This window comes from Eimeria necatrix, genomic scaffold (genome assembly GCF_000499385.1).
Source record: "Eimeria necatrix Houghton genomic scaffold, Enh_scaff157, whole genome shotgun sequence".
NCBI classification, from domain to species: domain Eukaryota; phylum Apicomplexa; class Conoidasida; order Eucoccidiorida; family Eimeriidae; genus Eimeria; species Eimeria necatrix.
Window position 1 is genome coordinate 45,867 of NW_013654993.1, and position 20,460 is coordinate 66,326.

The window sequence follows — 20,460 nt, forward strand, 5'->3', positions numbered from 1 at the left end:
GATATGGTGAAGACAGGGGCTGCACTGCCTGTCAGGCGGTTGCAGCGTGATTCTGCTGCTGCGCACAATCCCCCACAGACAAGGGAAAAGCATGATTAGAAGTGGTGTTGTGAATAAAATACTTTCATGAAGTTGCAAACAACGTTGTAATAATACAGAATTGATGGATTAACCTAGCGGTGCTGCTTTAATTAAGTCTATTTAACGGTGGGTTCCGCACTCCGAAGGCGGGGCCGCCAGGCGTTGCCCGCATCAGCACAACTCCACTCTCTCTCGATTCTTGCATTGGGTCTGCGGGTGTTCAAGTGCGTGTTTTCAGCTTTCGGGGTTCAGTTCGGCGGCAAGAGTCTGAAATACTTGCTTTAGACAGTCTAAATATATGCACCTATGTCACAGAACACGAGTCCTGTGTGTTTCCCGTGTTTGAACGATTGGAAATGCATGGGTCTTTCGTTGGCGCGTTGCTTGCCTGCCCATTTGATCGGTTGTTGCTGTCCGGCTTTTCTGTTGCCAATGTCGCTTGGGTTTTGAAATATAATCGCAATAAATAGGCCCCCTTCACCGAGGTATTTTGTTTGCCCTCCTTTTAGTTGGGTGTACGTGCAACGTTCCGTTTCTGCCGTGTTGCGGGTAGTCCACTTCGCGGGGTAGTTGCCGTTTTCAACTATTTCTCCTTCCTTGGTTTTCTTCGGCCTTGTTTGCACTTTTCTTTTAAAGCTTCTTTGACATAATTTTCCTTGTTTGCTCTGCTGCTCCAAACCAGCACGCAGCAGAGCGCCAGGCTTCCCACCGCACCGCCCGCGGGATTTCGGCGCCATTTCTGGCCCTCAGTTGGGACCAGCGTGGAAATATTGATCACAAAGCGGCAGTATTTGTTATTTGATCTGCTGGTTTCTGGTTTTTTAGACGATCACGCGCGGTAAGTATTCAGAGATGGAGTCCCAAATGTGGCAAGAGGTGCAAACAGCATCTCGACCTTCCTCTGCGATTGTGCAAACGCCTTTGCGCGTCACGGGTGTCCCAATGAAGGGTGTCATTCTTGCTAATCGAAAGACTATATTCCACAAGACCCGCATTTGCCCGCGTCTTAGTCTTGGTTCTTGCCACTTGGGTTCGCGCTGCAATTTCGCCCACTCCATAGAAGAGCTGCGGCCTGCTCCCAACCTTGACAAGACGAAACTATGCCCTTCAGTAATTCACCCGGGGACCCCGTGCTCCGCCAAAGCCAAAGGCGAGAACTGCAGATTCGCCCACAGCAAAGCAGAGATCCGACACACCTCCAACATGTTCAAAACCAACATGTGTCTAAAGTGGATTCGTGGAAAATGCAAGGTGAGTCCGCAGTTTCACTTTTATTTTGTGCACTGTTCCCCCAGGTTGGGCGCTTTTTGGGGCTGAGCCAAATTTAGGGTGTCTTTTCGTGTTTGGGGTTTGCGCAGAAGTGTTCACATCTGAACATACCCGAGCTGCGTGGCTGTTCGTGGGAATAGTGCTATGGGGCAGTTTAGAGGGTTAGTGCGTAGAAATATAAGTGTGCGGAAGGGGTTTCCCCACAGCAGTTTTCACTTGCAAGTGCGCGGGGCTTGTCTTGTGCATGCGCCCGCAGAAAGAAGCCCAGTGCAACCACGCCCACGGGTACCAGGAGCTGAAGTACTACAGATCGCTTGCAATGGCTAGCGGCTCTCGCGACTTCGCCCGGGAGAGCGAAGCCACTCTCACGCGCCGCCGGAAACAGCACGGCCAAGTAGCAGCAGCCCCCGCAGCAGCCAGCGGGGGGGGGGGCAGCACATTCTCTCTGCCGGGTTGGAAGGAAACAGGAACAGGTAGCCACCGTGGCCCGGGGTTTCCCCGCTCCTCCCGCAACGGCTCCAGCAGCAGGCAGCAGCAGCAGCAGCAGCAGCAGCCCAGGAGCAGCAGCTGCGCGTCCGTCAACGCCGCGCTCGCTGTCTTGTACGAAGAACTGTTCAAAGGCACCAGCAGGAGGGAAGGCAGCTGCAGCTCGGGGGGAGTTGGAACGAACTACCAAGATGACAGCACCACCGCCACGGATGAGCTTTCCGACTTCTCCTCCTTCTCCTCCAGAGGCATTTCCGATGCTCTGAGGCCTTCGAGCGGCAGCTTCAGTTCCTGCGGGGGGCCCTTGCGTGCTTCGGCATCGGATATGTTTCAGCTGGGGTCCCCCTCCTGCGCAGCAACGCCTACAAAGACACTGAACAGCAGCAGCAGCAGCAGCAGCAGCAGCAGCAACGACTTCAAATGGGACGTCAGCCAGCTGCTGCTGCTGAGGGCCATTGCAGGGGATGCCGGGGGCCTCCTCGTGGGACCATGCGAGCAGCAGGAAGACACCAATGCAATTTCTGCGGGAACTTCCGTCTGCAGCAACACGGGGGGCCTTACTGCTGAACAAGATAACCTGAGGCAGCTAGAGGAAAGCCTTACGAGGCTGTGCTTGGCGGACATGACTGGAAAGCCTCACTACTACACAGAACCTCCACCAGGATTCGAACATCTGCAGCAGCAGCCACAGCAGCAGCAGCAGCAGCAGCATGCGGTTGTGGATTTGGACCGTCTTGCGACAGCTGATGGTTTGGACTGACCTGTTGCCATGCCATATCCGAATGATGTGTCGGGAGTTCTTGTTTTAGTCCAAGTTTTCATTGTTGTATGTTATTTAATTAGTGGCCCATCTGGGACCGTATGCATATCTTTATTTCAAGGAGGAGAAGTATAGTTTGCTCTTGTCTTATCCTTTAAATTTCTTTATAGTGAATTACTTCTCACTTTGTTTCTTTTTTTTTCGCTTTAGTGGCCTCGATGTTAACGGTTTGCTGGTCTGAGATGTCGGGACCTGGGGACGCTCACCAAGGCGTGCAGCGTCCGTTTCCGTTTGTTCGTTTTCCCTAAGTGTGCTTTACTTTGCATCTTACATCTTTAGCCATGGAGGATTGTGGGGGCGAGGAGGGTCAGGGTTCGCTCCCCCGGTGGTTTTATAACAATGATGTAAAGGCTGGGAAGACAGAGAGACAGAACGGGTGGTTGGACAGCTGAGCCCCTGTTCGTGTAAATCTCGCTTATTCTTGTGATGGTTGTCATATTAGAATGCGGATCTCACTGAACGGAGAACCCCACATTGTTAGCCTTATTGGGCCTCTTGGTGCATGTCTTTTTGTTGTGCTCCTCCTCTGTGGGGAGGTGAGGCAGAAAAAAGGGAGCTGCCCCGCTTCTTTGCGAACGGCTTCTCCCTTCTGCCTAATTGCTTGAAAGATGGGAAATTGAAAAGATGAGTGGATCTGGAGTGGCGAGATTGTGGAGGGTGGAATCTCGAAAATGGCCATCAGTTCTCGGCGGACATGAATTTCAAATCTCTGCATTTGTGCGGAGGTCAACGGAATTTAAAAGTAATTTTCGGCGAAGCCTTAATTGACTTTTGCTAAGTCCCGGTGGAGTTCAGCTTCAGGGAGCGGCTGCTGGCCCAGTGGGTGTGGCTGCAGACGACGGGAGAAGGCGTGGTGAAGAAACAAATTCAGTCATGCAAGGAAATAAATTAGCTGATGAGGATGGGTCACTGTCCCTTTGGGGGTAATGAGCTCTGCCCAGGTGTACAGATAACATGATGGCGCCCGTGATGTCGATTTGTGGCGAAAAGCTGGCGACCATTTTGTTTAATTTCTCAAAGTAATTGTCTTTTGTACTTGCAAAAGTTGAGGGTGGCCGCACGATGTGTCTTCGACATCGTCGTGCGGCGAGGAAACGGTGGTGGTGCAGCGGAGGTATCGTATTTGCTGGATTAGTACATGATTTCAGTTTGAATTTTAGAGTGTTGTTTTGTTGGAGAACTGCCTGTTTTATTCTGCGTTTGAAGTAGTTACGGTTCGGTTTGCCATTTGCTCGGCAAGCTGTGATGTTTGGAGTCGGTGGTCGGTGGTGGTGACGGTGTTTACTGCGAATAAAAACGTCCAGCATCGGAAGTTAAAACATGTGAATGCATGCAGAGAAACGCGAAAGGCTGTTCGCAGCTCCTGATTTGTTTGTAGGGCTGCGTGGCTTGGAAGCACACAACTGAAGTGAAGCAGCATGCATGGGACATGTAAAAGCCATCCACATGCATGCAAACGAACCACTGCTGCGTAACAGCCGCAGTGGGGCTTTTCATTAATGGTATTTGGCCTCCTGGGGGCCTGGGGTTTCCCAAGTCTTGTTTCTGCGTGCAGGTTTGCCGCGCCGAACTCAAATGCATAAATACCCCTTTTTTATTCGTTTGAGCAAACCGTGATGCGGGGCGCTCTGTATATTGCGGTCTACAGATTTAGGCGAGGCTATAGACAGGTCAATGAGAGCAGCTTCAGAGAGTGCACAGAAGGGAGGATAGTGTAGGTTAACACAGCGGAGACGCACATACTGATGGAGAGGTTCTCTACAGTTACGGGTTGGGAGTATTCAAGTTGCAGTGAAGTAGTTGGGGACTATTGAGCGCTGAGGTTGAGGCGCTATACAACAGGAACGGTAGGATAACAGATGTGTCTGCTTGTGACGCCCAAATATCCAAATTCGGGCTGAGGTCCGTTCCTGACAAGCCCAACGGGCATACGTACAAAGCTGCTCCGAAATTGCCCCAAGGACGCTGTCTCAAATTCTACCTCTAAAATTCGTAGCTATTTGCTCTTCTTTAGAAATATATCATTTCTTTAATATAGAATGTAGTTATAGGCCTTTTCCTTATGTGGTGTCGATGACACAGTGAGGCTCACTGTGGAACTCGTGACCCGTGTTGGGGGGCCCCATCCTAGCCGCGGCAGGCCTGAAATGATCTCTCCTGCAGGATTTCTGCTCACAGGGAGATAAGATTTAAATGTTTTATTTCAATTAATACGTTTAATGCCTCACCTCTCCGTTTCCTTCCCACTTTGCGCAGTGGCTGTTTCGGAGGTTTGACGACGCGTGGAACATGTGACGGTGTAGATTTCACCCAACTATTTTTCCTTTTCAGACATGCGGTTTATACTATTTGAATTCAGCTCATGATTAATCATCTCGGCTCTTCACTGCGTTGAAGTGGAGACCAGTCGCCTTGGTGGTTCAACGGGAAAGCAAAAAGGCGTTGGTGAGTCCATCAACAGGCGCGGACATCTACAAGAAAAATCATTGCTCCACCTCTTTTCCTTGCATGAATTAGCGTTTCATACCTAGCGAGCCATTCAGCGGGTTTCCCAATCGTTCCTTGGGCGTCGCCGAGCACGTAAGGATTTAACTTGATCTGCGGCGGCAGCAGCAGCAGCGACAGCAGCAGCATTCAGTTTCATTGGTTCTGTCCTGCACTGTTTTCTCTTCCCGATGCAAACAGAATGCCAAATCTTTGAGACTGTCAGCAACTGGCGACAGCGGCTTTTCGTGCCACTACTCATCAAAGGTTGAAGTTGTAATGAATTTGCCTACGGGGGGAGGTCCACGGAGTGAGCTAGATAGCAAGAAAACACAAAAGAAACTGAACTCGTTGGCAACATGTCCAGCTTATGAACATGCGGTTGCAGCTGCTCTTCGTGGAGCAACAGTAAGGCTACAGCCACCAACTTCTCCCGTGGCTGACAATTCTGCTGCTGCAGCAGCAGCAGAAACAGCAGCACAGTCTGACCGTCGGCTGTATCGGGCCTGGCCCGCTTTAGAAAGAGAGGGCAAAAAGATAGCCGCCAACTTGCGCGCTGAATGGGTTCCGCTTGAAGGCCATCTTGAGGGTTTCCTTGAGAAGGCATCTCGAAGAACTGCCGAAGAACCCCCAGCAAGAACTTGTGCAGGAACTCCTAAAGGGTCTTTGAGTTTCCGAGTGATACATTTGTTCACAGTTGTGCGGGAGGCAGCGGTGGAGGTCGGTTCTTGCATTCCAAGTGCTTCGGAGGGAAGCCACCAGCATGCAGTTTACCTGCGTTTTCTGCCGCAGCAGCAGCAAAGCTCCCAGCAGCAAGCCTTGCAGCATGGCTGCTGCTGCGGGCTGCACAGGTCTTTTGGTATTTGCCACCACGTGGCGGCATTGTTGCTGCTGCTGTCTTGCACCAATGTAGAAGCTAGCCGGGCCACTGCCAGTGCTGCTGCAGATGTTTCTGCTGCACATTATGATGCAGCTGCAGCACCTGCTGCTGAGTCCACTCAGGCTGCTGCAGCACAAGCCTTTGGCTCCCCTTTAGGATCAACACTGCCCCCGACGCAGCCCCTGCTTCGGGAAACGGGAACAGAGCCTTCTTATTTCCATTGTAGTGAACAGACACTGAGGGTAAGCGAGGCCGTGGCGCCCGCAGCTGCTGCGCCCACAGCAGGAACGGCAGCAGCAGCAGCAGCCACGGCAGCAGGTGCACGGGAAGCAGCATTGTCCGCTGTAGGGAACACAAGTGCAGCTGCAGCTGCAGCTGCAGCAGCTGCTGCTGCTGCTGCTGCAGCTCCAGAAGTGGAGGCAGCCAGTGACGGCGCATCGCGAGAGTGGCCTCCCACCACCGCCGCTGCAGCAGCAATAGCAGCAGCGCAGCAGGAAGCCGATTTTGACACTGCCAAGGACGACGTCGCAGCTGCTGCTTCCTGTTTTCCCTCTCCTGGTTCCCCCAATTTATTGGAAGACACTGCCACTGCAGAGGCAGAAGCAGCAGCCGCAGCAACAGCAGATGCAGCGGAAGCAGCAACAGCAGATGCGCCTCCAGTAGAAATGGAGGGGTGTCATGCTGACTTATGGTCATTTGATGATATCGAAAGTGACGTCAATGATCTCCAGTCTCAAAACAACAGCAGCAGTGGCAGCCGCAGGCGCAGCAGCAACAATAGCAGCTGCTGCGGCGGCTTAAGTGTATGGAAGGTTCTAAGCCGACAGCATGCACTGGGGAAGGCAGCAGCAACGCCTCTTGCCCAACGCCGGAGCAGTTTACTTTCGAAGAGGGACAGCAACTGCAGCAACTGCAGCAGCAAAAGCAGCGGCGGCAAAAGACGCAGAAGCAGCTGCAGCAAACTGCAGGAAGACCTGCTGCTCAGCCCAGTCACCTGCAGGCATCAGCCGCGGAGAATTAAGAGTGGTCTTTTCATAACAGACCCGTCCAGGGCCCAGATGCAGCAGCAGCAGGAGCAAAACCCGCAGCAGCAGGTCACCCTTCCCTTGGCGTGCTGTTACCGCAGACTCTCCGATAATGTGCAGTGCAGCAGCAGACACGCCCCACAAAACCCAGAAAAGAACAGCAGCAAAGAGTGGCCTCCCTTTGCAAGGCTGCAGGGGTACCCTGCAAGCGACCAGCAAGCCCCGAGGGCCAGCGCAAACAATCCACGCCCCCCCTGGGGCCCCTAACTGCAGCAGTTTGGGGGCCAGCCGAGGCCGCAAGCTGCAGCAGCCTATGGCCTTCGAAGGACTTTATAGGCAGCAGCAAGCTGTAAATCTCAGGAAACCCTCGCCGCACACCTGTGGGGGGATCACTTGAGTGCGCCAGTTACGTACTAAATAAAATGCAGTGCGTAGAGCGAATCTGCTCTACGAAACTGTAAAATGTAGAATAACAGACTTGTTTTTTAAGTGTTGCTTGTACCGTTGGCCTTTATGAAGCTGCTGCAGCAGTGCAGTCCTCGTAACAGACTGCCGGCAGCAGCACGCCACACTGTACTAGAGGAGAACTAATGCACTCTTTTGGGGCAACTAAACACTACAGGTCCCCAGAATACGCTAAGTAGGGCCTCTGAAACTGGAACTCTAGTTGTTCGCAAAGAATTTAGGTTCGTCGGGCGGTCCTCCTTGGTAGCACAGTCCGTAGACCTACTAATTATAGTGCAGAGGGCGGCCTACAAAAGAAAGCACCTCAAGAAGCCCGTATGGGGAGCCCCTAGAGCCCCCAAAAGTGCAGCTCCAATCACCCATTCGTGAACAGCGCATCTGGCAAGCAGCAGATCGCTGCTGCTTCTGCTGCTGCGGCGGCGTGGTGAGAGTACTGTAGCAGACCTGGGCGGCTGGGCACTAGGGCTTAGTGCAACTTACGGGGAAGACTACCGGAAGGCGAGAGCCTGCTCCCCGAGGTCATCCCTTGGGGCCCGGGAGTGGGCTCCACAGTCTTTGGAACGAACTGTCTGGCCCCCATAGGCATTTCGCCTGTCCACCGTACACACTGTCAACAGCAGCTGCTGCTGCTGCTGCTGCGGCTACCGCCTCTTGCTGCACTTCGGGGTACGTAGGATGAGCACCACCGCCCGTGCAAGTGGCAGCACCACAGAAGCCTTAGGTTGACCCACAGAGAAGACCACAGTCAAATAGAAAGCTCAGCAGCACAAGAGAAACGGGAGGCAGAGGTGTTCAGCCGCAGCGACAGAGCAGAAAAACACGCAGAAAGCGAAGGAAACGGGAAAGATGGATATTGTAAATGCCCTTTTGTGCCACTTATGCCATCATTTACGATTGCTGTGTAGCAGGCTCCCCCCGTTTACTCTGTAGCCTACGTCTCAAGTCGCCCAACCTAGAATGCAGCGGCAGCGAGGAAGGCGGGCCCCTCTCCGGTGATGCCGAGGGGGCCCCCTCTGCACGGGGGCCCCCTGCAGTGGAGCTTCTTTCTTCCGCGTCCTCTGCTGCTGCTTTCTCTGCCCCTGCTGTCGCTGCAGGATGCGGAGAGCCCACAGAGCTTGCCCGGTCAGCTGCGCACTCCTCGCTTAGTGACCTGCAGGAACAACAGCAGCAAGCGAAACGCGCTGCAGCTAGGCCTCCTCTTTTGCAAATGTCTGGAAACCTTGAAAGTTGAAAAGGGTTCTTTGGGGGCTTTGCTTCTCTTTCGTATTTACTGCTTACCTGCTCTGGCTCTTGTAGCGATCCACAGCTGGGGCTGGGGGCCCCCTGCTTTTCTGCAGCCTCCTTGGGGGGCCCTCGTCCCGAACCGGGTGAAGGCCTTTGCGGATTTGCCGCAGGTCCCTAGGGTACGGACGGGGGCCCCCCATTGGCATTAAACCCCTGGCCCGCCAGTCAGGTTCCCTGTCTCTAAAGGGAATGTTTGCAACAGGGGGGCCCCTGGGGTAGGGCCCCATGCCTCCGGGGGACATGCGACGGCTGCAGCAAACAGAGCAATAAATGTTGCTAAGTTCTTGTCTTGGCTGCATTCTACAGAGCGCAGGCAGCAGCGAATTTATCACAAAAGAATTGTTCATGAACTTACGGAAATCGTCTCGGGGGGGATCGGGAAGACGATCCCGGGGATCGCCTCCAAGACCTGAGCTCCCCTCTTCTCGGCGAAGGCGACCTCCTCCTCAAACTAAGAGAAGGACTCCGGCCCCTCTTAAAGGAGGACATGCTCCCCATGGGGGGCCCCCCAATTCTCTCTGAGGGGGAGAGAGAGCGGTCCCTGCTGCCCGAGTAAGGGTGGGGCAAGTGGCCGCCTCTTCGCGGGGAGGGGCCCCGCAAGTAAGGGGGTACCCTGTGGGCCCTTGAAGACGGGGAGGCCCCAGGGGGCCCCCACTCGGGGGACAGGCGAGGCATTCCCCTGGGGGGCCCCCCAGGTGACCTGGACCTTCTCTTTCTGGGGGGCGAGGGGGACACGTTGCTGTGTCTGTACACAGGGGAGTGGGAGAGGCTGCTGCTGCCTCGGGGGCCCCCGCGGCCCCTCTTGGAGATCGGGGGCCTCCTTCTGGAAGAGGAAGAATAAGACTGTCTCTTCTCCGACGGGGATCGTCTCCCCTGACTCCACGAAGATCGGGATCGTCCCCTCCTGCGGGGCGACGGAGACACTGAAGCATCATTGTGCCTTTTGTGGGGAGAAGCGCTGCTGCCTCTTCTGCTGCCTCCGCCGGAAGCTGCTCTTGCTGCTGCAGCTGGGTAGTCCTTTTCACGGGGCCCCCCGCTGCTGCGCGACCCAGACCGGGATCGGGGGCCCCCCGTCGCCTTCCCGATTCCCGATCCCGATCCCGAGGGGCCCCCCCGGGGGAGGGATCGGCTTCGAGACCTGCCCCGTCTGTCTCTGGGAGACACTGGGGATCGTCTCGGTAAGGAGCTGCGCCGGGGGGATCGGGATCGCCTCGCCTGCACCGGGGATCGCCTCCTCGGGGACTGCGAGCGACGCCGTGGGGACGGGGATCGCCTGTCTTGCAGCGAGGATCGCCTCCTGGGAGACGGGGATCGATCTTTTGGAGGCAGCGGGGATCGTCTCCGCGGAGACTGCGAAGTCCTTTGCTGCGCGGGGGATCGTCTCCGGAGCGACTGGGATCGCCTTTGCTGCGCCGGGGATCGCCGCCGTGGGGACTGGGATCGCCTCTGCTGCATCGGGGATCGCCTCTGCTGCACTGGGGATCGCCTCGGCCCCGGCGAAAAGGAGCGCCTCTCGGAAGACAGCCGCCGCCTCGGGACTGGCGACCGGCCTCTGGGGGAAGGGGAAATGTTTCTGTCTTCTGGAGATCTTCTCCGAGATTGTGAACGTCTTTTGAGACTCTCGGATCTTCTTTTCGGGCTTTGTGGCCGTCTTTTAGGGCTCATGGAGCGCCCCTTGGAGCTGTGGGATCGTCTTTCAGGACTTTGGGATCGGCTTCGGATGCTGCGGGATCGTTTCCGCTGCACTGAAGACCGCGTTTGAGGCGAAGCTGAACGATCTGCCCTCTGCATCTCCCCGCCCTCCTTCGCCTCTGCCTCTGCAGCATTTCGCAGCTTCTCTTTAAGTGCTGCTGCTGCTCCTTGAGCCCCAATGGACCTCAACAGGGGCCTCCTTTCTTCCTCAGCCCCCCCATCCCCAGAGCCCCTGCGGCCCCCAGCAGCTGATGAACTCCTCGAAGCGCCTCCAACAGGAGACAGAGAGCGACTGGGCGCGCTCGGCGAGCGCGAGAGGCGTCTGCATCGAAAAAGCCAAAAAAGGAAATCAGAAAATGCAGCACAGCGCTGCGCTGCTGCTGCTGTTCGCTCTTTCGTGTGCTGCGGCGTTCGAACTCCACTTACGCTTTTCTTTCGCTCGCTCCTCTGTCTCTTTCTTTGCCTCTGGAGGTGTGCCTGCTGCTGCTTCGGCTAGTCCTTTGCTTTTGCCGCTGTCTTTCAGCGGACCGCTCTCGAGCCCTTTCCGTCTCCAGCTCGCCCCGCTCCCGACGCAACCTCCGTTCTATTTGTTCTTTTGCAGCCGCTGAAAACGCACGAGACGGGCAAATGATAGTAGACAGTTTGGAAAGATGGAAGGATGAACACACGGAGACTGAAAAGTGAACGGAAAACGAGGGAAGCGCGAGAAGGCAAAAGCAAATAGACAAAAGAATAGTGAGAGGCGACTCAAGAAAAAGAAAGACACAAAAAAGACCCTATAGCGTCGCACCTATTCTTTTGTCTCGTATTTCTATTTGCTCCTTCTGCTGCTCAGGCGACTGCAGCAGCTGCTGCTGCTGCTTTATCTGCGCGAGGATCGGAGGGGCGGGCACTTCGAACAAAACGCCGTCAGGGTCTCTGAACTCAACTAGAGTAGATGATTTCTTTACCCTGAAGGAAACAGCAGATTACAGATCAAGAGGCAATGAGACGAAGGCAACAAGAAACAAAGGGATAAATCAGAACAGATGAAGAGCAATGCGAAGACGGGCATGGGCGCGCAAAGGCAAGCGACGCCAATTTATGTGGTGAAGAAGAAAACAAACCATAAAATGCCGCGGAGCTAGGGCACGCTGATAAGTAAAAAACTGGATGAATATCAGAGAAGATAGCCAATAAAAGGTAATGCTTCGCAATCAAACAAAACTGAAAAAAAGTTGCCTTATTGAATTGCAGTTTAAGGTCCGTACTTGAGCACAGATGGCCCAATGCTCTTCCCATCTAGCGCCAGCATCCCCGTCGCCTCTTGTGCATTTTCAAATTCAACGATCGCAAACCTGAGCAAATAAATTCGACCCTTACTCAGCAGAAACTTGACAAGCTGGTTAGAGAAAGGTCTAACACGGGGAGTACTAATAAGCAATCTCGTAGGAAAAGGCTGCGGACGCTGCTTGAATATGAAATCTGGTGTGAGCCTGCAAGAATTGACATAAGAGCTCGGGTTTGCGTCAAAGATTACTTTGGTTTCTTGCGGTCCGTTGAGAGCCTAATGGAGACGACTTTAGCTAGGTCAGCCAGCAGCATTTTGAGTTCATTTTCGTCGTACTGCACAAAACAAAATCAGAAAATACTGCAACGCCTTGGCTTAGCCAGCTGCAGCTTAAAGGGTTAAGGGTAAGCAAGCAGGGAACTTGAATGCGCGCCGTTCACGAAACCTACTCAGCTGAAAATTCAATGCTTTCAAAGGCCAGGAGACAAGATAGAAAGTCACAGACAAATGCAGTAAAGAAGGAAAAGAATAAGGGAGCTTCAGCTACGCCAAGGCAGAAATGGAATTAAAAAGCTAAACGGAGGGAAACAACTACAGGAAGCAACACATTGACAAGCAAGGTCAACGCGAGTCTGCAGCGGCCAGTGCGAATCGCAGCTCCGTTCCCCAGCCAAATTTCAAAAGATAAGAGTTTAGTTCCACTTGAAGTGCCGCTCACTTCATCAGGAAAGCCCTGCAGAAAGCAAGTCCTCTCTAACTGGTCAGCTTCGGGCTCCGCAACCAACACCCCCGAAACGAGAGACTGGGCGGGAGGAAGCCGGCCGTCCACCGCCGTCACTGCAACTCCAATTCCCAATTCACTTTTCTTGCGAGCTGCCAGCTGCTTCGCCTGCGCTGCAGCTGCCTGAACTGCCTGAGACGCAAAGAACAGAGGCAGCGGGGAGGGTCTATGGAAACACATGAAGACAAGCAAGAGAACAGGAACAAGCATGGAAACAGGAGTAAAAACTCGCCACTAGAAGCCATTAAAAGCTCAGTGAACACGCTTTTGATGAGATAAATAGACTTTTGCAAAGACATTCTGTTTCTTCGCAGTGCAGCAAGAGGCAGCAAACTTTGAACAAGCGAGAACTCCTCATCTGCCCGGGAACAGGAAAGTAGATGTCTCGGAGTGGGCCACGCAGCAGGCAAGTGGCAAAGCCACAGCTAAACCAAGCCGGAACGCAGACACCTTGTGCAGCAGCAGCAGCAGCAGCTTCTGTGCAGCAGCAAGAGCAGCAAAAGAGGTTCACCTGGAGGTTCGCGAGGTGGTTCTGCATGGCGATCTCAACAGCAGTTACGGGAGCAGCCGCTCCCATGGCGACAGGCAGCAGCGAGGCAGCAGCTCCAGGGAGTGCAGCAGCAGCAGCAGCAGCAGCGAGAGCAGGATTTGCCGCTGCGAGCCCCAAGGCCGCAGGGGCCCCCAGCAAGGGGTTGGGAGCCCCCGCCACTCCTGCAGCAGCAGCAGCAGCAGCCGCTGCTGCTGCTGCTATCCCCCCTATCGGCTGCACGGGAGGAGGAATGACGACGGGAGCAGCAGCAACAGGGGGCGCGGGCAAGGGCGTCGCAAGCCGCATGAGGTTCTCTGCAGGCCCGGGGGGCCCCGGGGCCCCCGCAGCCGCTGGGCCCACGGGGTTCAGCACAGAAACCTGCATGGGCAGGCCCAGCAGCTCCGTGCCGTTTAGCTGGGAAGCTGCAGTGACTCCAGCGCTGTCTGCAAACTCCAACTCGCAGTATCGACCGGCGGCCCCCGGCAGCGCCTTAAACTCCACGCGCAGCAGCTCCGAACAGTGCGAAAAAATTGCCTTCAAATGTTCTTCTGTAACCAGAGGAGAGAGGTTGCGCACGTACAAGACGTTGCGGGGGCCGTAGACACGACCCAGGGGGCCCGCGGGGGCCCCCCAGGGGCCCGGAGCAGCAACAGGGGCCGAAGGGGCCCCCGGCGTTGAAAGCATCGGAAAAGCGAAAGGTACAAAGACAACAAGTGCGGAAGGAAAGGCCTACACAATGCATGCAGGAAGGGACTAACGACAGCCTTTTCGCTAAGAACAAGGGGGGGAGCCTTAAATGGGGGCCCCTGCAGAGTGGACGAACGGGGAAAGGATCTCAGCGACACCAAACGAGATAAACAGAAGTTCCACTACAGGTTAAGGAAACCTTGGGCGTTTAGGCTCGGGGTTTGGACAGGCTGGGAAGGACAGAGAAGGACAGAGACCGCGGGGGTGGAGCTGCCCCCGCCGCGAAGAGAGGTGCTGGGTTGAAACAATCCTCCTTTTGTTTTTTACGCCTCGCTTCAATTAATTTAGTGATAAACAGACAGAAAGAACAGATCTGACGCGGCCCTCACAAGCCTTCTCCACCTTCGCGCATGTCCAGTGACACTCCCGCAGCCCCGCAGCCCAGCCCTTCTGGAGTGCGGGGAAGCAATAAAGAAAGCAATCCGCTACATTTTTGCGTGGAATATAATAATTTTTGATTTCTGAACTCGCAGTATGCATTGTTTAGTCCACGTGGGTCGATAAGGGGAGTGCCGGTGCCGCGCCAAGTCCCCACAACACCCACAGACACGGCCGTTAACATCCTTAATTAAAACGCTCAGTGAACAGTCCAGAAGTATGCGGCTTCTTTTGTTTGCATTATTCACATTTTCATGCAACTACGTGTTTAATGCGCTGCACAATTGTCATGATTACGGGCGCCTAACTAAGATGCATTACTTTGCACATCTGCAAAACAGCTAATGCTACAATGTGCACGGAATCTAAAGTTCAAAAGAGCATTTGGCCTCCAGCTACTCTTCATTGTAGCTCTATTCGTGCGAGTTTTGCAACTAGGTCTGTTTGAAGATCTGAACAACAGGCGGCTACATGTGGCAAGTGGCCGAATGAGTGAGTTATAGGAATGCCTCGAAATGTGGGGAAATGATTCTACTTAACTGCAGTCCTTGGTTATTTTTCAAGCACTTACACTAACCCTTCGACAAGACTCATAGCCTGAGGGAGCTCAACCGCTGCTTTCAGCGCATGCGCTCCAGTCCTCAACCGACGATCAGCTCGTTGCAGTAGACTTGTTACACTTTGAACACCCAACGGCAACTGCCTTTTCAGTCGTGTTCAATCATTTTTGCTTTTTCGTAGAAATGCTAACTTCACTTTGGATCCCTGCATCCTGGCTGCTGAAATCTCGCCATTCTCGGCGTGCAGGTCGCTCCCTCGCCACTTTCCACTTTTTCAGGTTGTAGACACCTTGCCACTCGTTTCAAGGATCATCGATGTCCACTGGAGTGCTTGTAGCTCTCCCTTACTCATTCTACTATATGCCAAGTTTAATGTTTGATTCTGTGTAGATGTATTATGCGAAAACATCAATCATAGGAAGGATACATGGTATAGTGCGAAATGTACTGCTGTTCCTTAAACTCAAATGAGGACTTGAGTAACAAAAGACTAGCATATTCCAGCAGCCCATCATGAATTTGTCACGAACTCCAGTGGCCTCCTGTGAATTGCGCTGAAAAAGCAACAAAGAGCCGTAGGCTTGGAAGACGCCACGCTTTTCGTTGAAATACATCGGGTTTGGGTGAAAGGGGAAGCGACACGTGAACCACACAAGCTGGTTTACATCTCGAAAAATTGCTTGCTCCAGAAGAATTGCCAAAGTTCCTTTATTGATAAAGCAGCAGATGCTCTTGCCTGCACTTGCTTCAAGTGCCACCATGAAGTGTTAGGAACAATCGGTGCAAGCTACGCGTTGACAATCTACAGATGCGAAACAAGCAACGCATTTCACTGAGGCTATTTGCATTACTTTTGACTCCAAAAGGTTTGTCTTTGTAGGCCCCACATCTATGGAGCGAAGCTACGTACGAAAAAATTGCGACAACATGACTGACTGAAACAGCTGACACGGGGTACCGGCTAGTTCTGCAGTCTTTAGTGCCTCGCCAGCCGATTAATCATAAGCTAAGTTAGAACTACTCCAGTAGAACACAGAAGGGCTGCTGCCTGAATGCGTGGAGGAGTTTCGATGCCAAAGTTGGCAACTAGACGGTCGCGCATCAGTGCAGTATCTCATGTGCTTTCCTTCCAATTCATTTAAAGGCTCAGTTCGCCAGTTTGTCGGACTGATTTCCAAAAGAAAAAGCCTTAACTAAAGCAAAAAGCAGTGTATTACATTCAAGAGGCTAGAGCGGAGACGCAAGCGATTCTTCCAAGTATACCATGAGGCACCGTAATTTTAAACAAGAAAAACAATAACTCCGCCACTGTCTAAAAAGGGCCCTGAATGAAGAGTACAGCAAACATGTAGCCGAGCTGTGTCACAGCGTCGCCGTGACTCCTGGAATATGCAGCAAGAAACAACTTAATGGAATCAATCTGCCTATGCTCAGTTACGATGCTGGGTGGCCCTGCATCTCTGTATTGAACTATCACTTCACCTCAATATCCTGTGTGCAGCGCACGCACCGTTCTGAAGATCCCATAACAAACGTTTTACCTTCGCTGTGGTTGCAGGCTGAGTCCATAAAACTTCTCAAAAGTGGTGCTGTTGCATTGCGGAAGGAAACAACTGGGTGCTGCTGACGTGGACCCAAGTAGATGCCTTAACTTTGTATGGCTCACGTTAGGCGCAGCCGCACAAAACTCTCCAGGCGCCCTTTGCTTTGCGAAGGAAAAAATAAAACATTCACTCCTCTGTGGGTACACTTTGATATGCTGAAGTGTTGGTCGTTAGGAAGGACTGAACCGCGTCGCTTCCTTGTTCACGTTCGAAAAAGGAGCATGAATACCGATAATGCTGGTCTCTCCATCCGGCTGCATTCGACTGCACGGAGCTCCTCCTTTTAGGTTTGAGGCAACAGTAAATGAATTCATTAAAGAAGGCTCAACAGCTTACGGCGAAGGCTTCAGCGCTTCACGCTCCTGACCCAGCCTGTGCTCAGCGATGACGCGGTGCATTGAAGACACTGCAGAGCACAACTTGACCAAACCTTGTGACACTTCTACTAGTGTGGTCGCTTCTGCGACAGTCCTATATGCGTTGTCGAATTCCTTTCCTCTGATTGACATCTGCTCAGTAGCGGCGGGATTGCGGAATTCGCAAAGCCTTGCGTAATCACTTGAGGTTTGCAGCATGCCTATCTCCTCCTCAAACAATCCCAATATCGTGCTCTGAAGCAGGAATAGACGTGCCTTTCCCTTAGCATTCGCCAGCTTTATCAGAGTTTCTGCGTGAAATCTAAGCTTATCCAGAGCAGCTTTGGGATCTTCTTCATTTTGGGAATTTTGATATGAAATGTGAAATTGAGTCACTTCCGCCTCAACGTCACTTTTGACCTGCTGTATTCTCGATATCAGTTGCTCATACACTTCCATGTTAAGCTCGTGTGTGCGGTTCACTAAGAGGTTGTGGCTACCGTCAAAGCACCTCTCGACCCTCCATCTTGCATTTTCTAGGAGATTTTGCACTTTCTCGCTCTCTAAGATGCAGGCAAGTTGAATCCTCTCGCCTTCCTTTACAATGGGGCCTTTGCTCAAGCTTTCTTGGTCGTCTAGAATACCCTTTGTCTGCTCCTTCAGAGCGCTAACCATTGCTTCGACCGTTTCGGCATGATCCTGTGCTTTAGTGACGATCTGAAATGTATCTATCCACGAGTTGGCCTCCTCGTGGGCATACTCGCGCAGCGTCGAGATGGCGTTCTCAAGCTCTGCAAGTTTCTCCCTCGCGGACTTGATTCGATTTATTTCTTCGGGTTGGGCGTGCCATTTCAATTTAGATGCGATTAGAGCCAATTTCACGGGGACCCGTATTTGCATCATTTCGATTTCTGAAGTCAGCAGTAAATCCTCAAGCTTCTTTGAATCTTTAACCTTGAGGTACTCACTAATGCAGTGTTTTATGCTTGTAGCAAGATAGTTGAGAGCATTCTGTGACTTGATGTTGTGGTTGAGGTACTGGAGGTCCTCTGCAGTTTGCGTCAACAACGCGATATCTCTTTCATCACCGAATGGCCTGCTGTTCAGCAAGGCTTGGCTGACATTGCCGAAACACTCGAGCAGAGCACATGACATTTTCTCGATTGACTTGAAAGCGGTCACCATGTGGTGCACTGGGGAGGAAGGATCGCGCTTTTCCTTTTCAAAAGGCGACAGATCTATCCCTGCCTGGGGCTCCCACAACTCAGGAAACTCATCCACGTTTGCCTCTTGATCCATCAAGACCTTTCCCCGCTGCACGGCAACTCCGTGCATGCGACGGAGATATATCAGTGCCTTCTGAAGATAGTCCCCCACGACACGTGCAAAATGTGGCTCGACGCCCAGCGAGTTGGCTTCGCGCACTTGTTCTTGCACGCTATCTAGAAGCTCCTGGGCCTCCACTGAGTCTAGCTGTTCAGCAACAATTTCTGCTACTAGAAGAATTTCTTGCACTTTTTCGAGGTTTTCCTCTATCGAAGGCTGCTTTGCTGCTGCATGTTCCACAGGCGGTGGCGGTTCACTTTCGGGCACTTCGGCAACTTCGCCGGGTTGCTCTTCTTCAGAAGATACTCCCTCCTCTTCGGCTATCTTTTCCTCCGCAGTTTTCCCCTCTGGTACACAGTGGGGCTCTACGGGGAGGTGGAAAGGCTCAAGCTCTCTGTCCTGCGCATTCTTTCCTGTTTTTACAGTAAACAACACTGTGCCACTAACCACGCCACTCACCATCAACAGCAACAGCATGAGGCCCACACCTGTTTTGGACTTGGACTTAGCCGGCGCCTCGACGGCTTGCTTTTGCACGGAGGCTTGCTTTTGCACGGAAACTTCGTCGAGGGCTTCATACTCGGACGCCTCGTCACCGGGCTGTGGCCCGCCATTCTCTGCCAGAGACTCAAATGTCTGTAGGTCTTCCTCGCGAAAAGGAGTGTTCCATGGGATCATCCTTTTGTACTTTGCACAAGTTGGCTAAGAACACAGTCATTCGAGCGTTCCCACGGGCAACAGCGCAGCCCAGTCTATGACGCAGTTCACGGCGAAGCTCCTCAGTGACAGAATCGAAAATCTGCAATTCGACACGAAAAATAGATACCCCTTTTAGAGTTTGTACGAATTGGGTTTTGAAAATTATGGAAAAGAGGAAATGAGATGCGACAGAGACCCCAAGGCTGCAATAAAGACAGTGGGACAAACAGCAGTGCCTCCGTGAAATGGGAGTGGCAAAAAACCACGAAACAGAACTCAAAGCATTCGAATCGTGTCAAGCATAAAGACAGAGGCCAATTTTATCGTTTTGAATAGAAAGCATTTGCGCTGCACCACTCGCTGCTGTCGATCCTAGTCACTTCACCAGCACTGCAAGGCCCAGATGGCATCCCGCAGCGAAAGGTAGGGCCTCCTGGAGGGCTGCAACGATCATCTGTAAGATGCTTCTTAGCAAATTCAGAAAACAAAAGCTCAGGTCCCGAAATATAACTTCGCTGGTAGGCCAACTAGAACAATTTCGTAGCGTCCCCTCGCTACCGAATGTTTACGCAGCGCACGCCAACGCGTTGTCTACCTTTTGATCGGCTGATTTTCTTTGAAGTTGCATAAATATAGTGAAACTCTGCAGAAAAATCTGGAGTCGGGGTTTGCTTCTGCAGAGCAGGGCGCTCACTTTAGGCGACGACCACATGGTTTCTCCTGAGTGCCTTCGTAGGATTCACTACATGGGACGACCTAAACCTCCACCTGTGCGCTCCAATTCCATGAAATAATTATATTTTATTAAACAACACATACCACAGCCCAGTTTTCGCCCTTGAGGTGGCTCTCGCTCTAGCGCCAGGACTCGCGGGAGTCCGAACACGTTGAGCTGCAGCACGGGCATAATTCGAGAACTGCTACAAGAAGTTTCGCTAGAAAATGTGGGAGAACAACAATTAAATAAATAAAAAGTTAAGGTTCTTTTGGCCGTACCCAGGCTTATTCAGTGTAGAGTGGCGGAACAGGGGCTGCGGGGCAGATACATTGATATCACTTTGGCGTGGAGGTCAGCAACAAACTCAGCCACTCAAACCAACACGCAAACCAGTGCAGCCCCCCTCAAAAGCTTCTAGAGTGAGGTGTATCAACTAGAGAAGCGCGAAATTTGTGTCTAAAACTGCAGGGGGATAAGATTGTACGTACAAGCAGGATTCCAACAGCTGGACCCGACATTGTAACGGAAAAAAGACGATATTTGGAGCTTAAAAATCGCTTACATTGTTTTATCTTGCTGTTTAAACAGTCTCGTTGGTTTATACGGCACTACGTAGCCCGCCCCATTCAGCACACTGTGGGGAACCACAACTCGTTCCCCATGGCCAGGGGCGGGACCCACATTGCGACTCCCTTTGCCGCCCTATCTTGGTTCAAAAAGCCCTTAATATTTACAGAAAACGTGAAATTAATACTTTGATGAACATATTGAGGTTACAGTGGTGTTGGGGCACTGGGCTGATCCCTTGAGTCCCTCTGGCACTGCCTCGCCGACACCCTGGCTGTAGTGCACTGCGCCCGCAGCTGCGACTACGTGCTCTCAGTCCCTTGGGTAGGGTCTATAAACTGCTCCCTACGCTAGTCCATTTCCTAGAAACTCCAGCTATAGCGATTAAGAATACAAAATCACGAGTTTTTTCAAAATCTGTCTGTCTGTTTCGCACCCT

The 20,460-nt window shown here is 52.7% G+C and overlaps 4 protein-coding genes across 4 annotated transcripts; 2 read left to right on the top strand and 2 right to left on the bottom strand.

Moving 5' to 3' along the window:
* Window positions 1-933: 933 nt before the first annotated feature.
* ENH_00017560 (zinc finger (CCCH type) protein, putative) lies at window positions 934-2,596 on the top strand (the record flags this gene model as incomplete). Its single annotated transcript, XM_013584437.1, has 2 exons — window positions 934-1,332; window positions 1,607-2,596. The coding sequence occupies 2 exons, from the start codon at window positions 934-936 to the stop codon at window positions 2,594-2,596; spliced, it is 1,389 nt and encodes a 462-aa protein (XP_013439891.1).
* Window positions 2,597-5,419: 2,823 nt separating this feature from the next.
* Window positions 5,420-7,312, top strand: ENH_00017570 (hypothetical protein, conserved; the record flags this gene model as incomplete). The annotated part of the gene is made up of 1 exon (XM_013584438.1): window positions 5,420-7,312. The coding sequence occupies one exon, from the start codon at window positions 5,420-5,422 to the stop codon at window positions 7,310-7,312; it is 1,893 nt and encodes a 630-aa protein (XP_013439892.1).
* A 1,086-nt stretch (window positions 7,313-8,398) lies between these two features.
* Window positions 8,399-13,750, bottom strand: ENH_00017580 (RNA recognition motif. family protein, related; the record flags this gene model as incomplete). Its single annotated transcript, XM_013584439.1, has 9 exons — window positions 8,399-8,660; window positions 8,789-9,043; window positions 9,150-10,808; window positions 10,913-11,090; window positions 11,277-11,437; window positions 11,737-11,823; window positions 12,006-12,091; window positions 12,475-12,669; window positions 13,049-13,750. The coding sequence occupies 9 exons, from the start codon at window positions 13,748-13,750 to the stop codon at window positions 8,399-8,401; spliced, it is 3,585 nt and encodes a 1,194-aa protein (XP_013439893.1).
* A 2,937-nt stretch (window positions 13,751-16,687) lies between these two features.
* On the bottom strand, window positions 16,688-18,715 carry ENH_00017590 (hypothetical protein, conserved; the record flags this gene model as incomplete). The annotated part of the gene is made up of 1 exon (XM_013584440.1): window positions 16,688-18,715. The coding sequence occupies one exon, from the start codon at window positions 18,713-18,715 to the stop codon at window positions 16,688-16,690; it is 2,028 nt and encodes a 675-aa protein (XP_013439894.1).
* Between the last annotated feature and the right edge of the window lie 1,745 nt (window positions 18,716-20,460).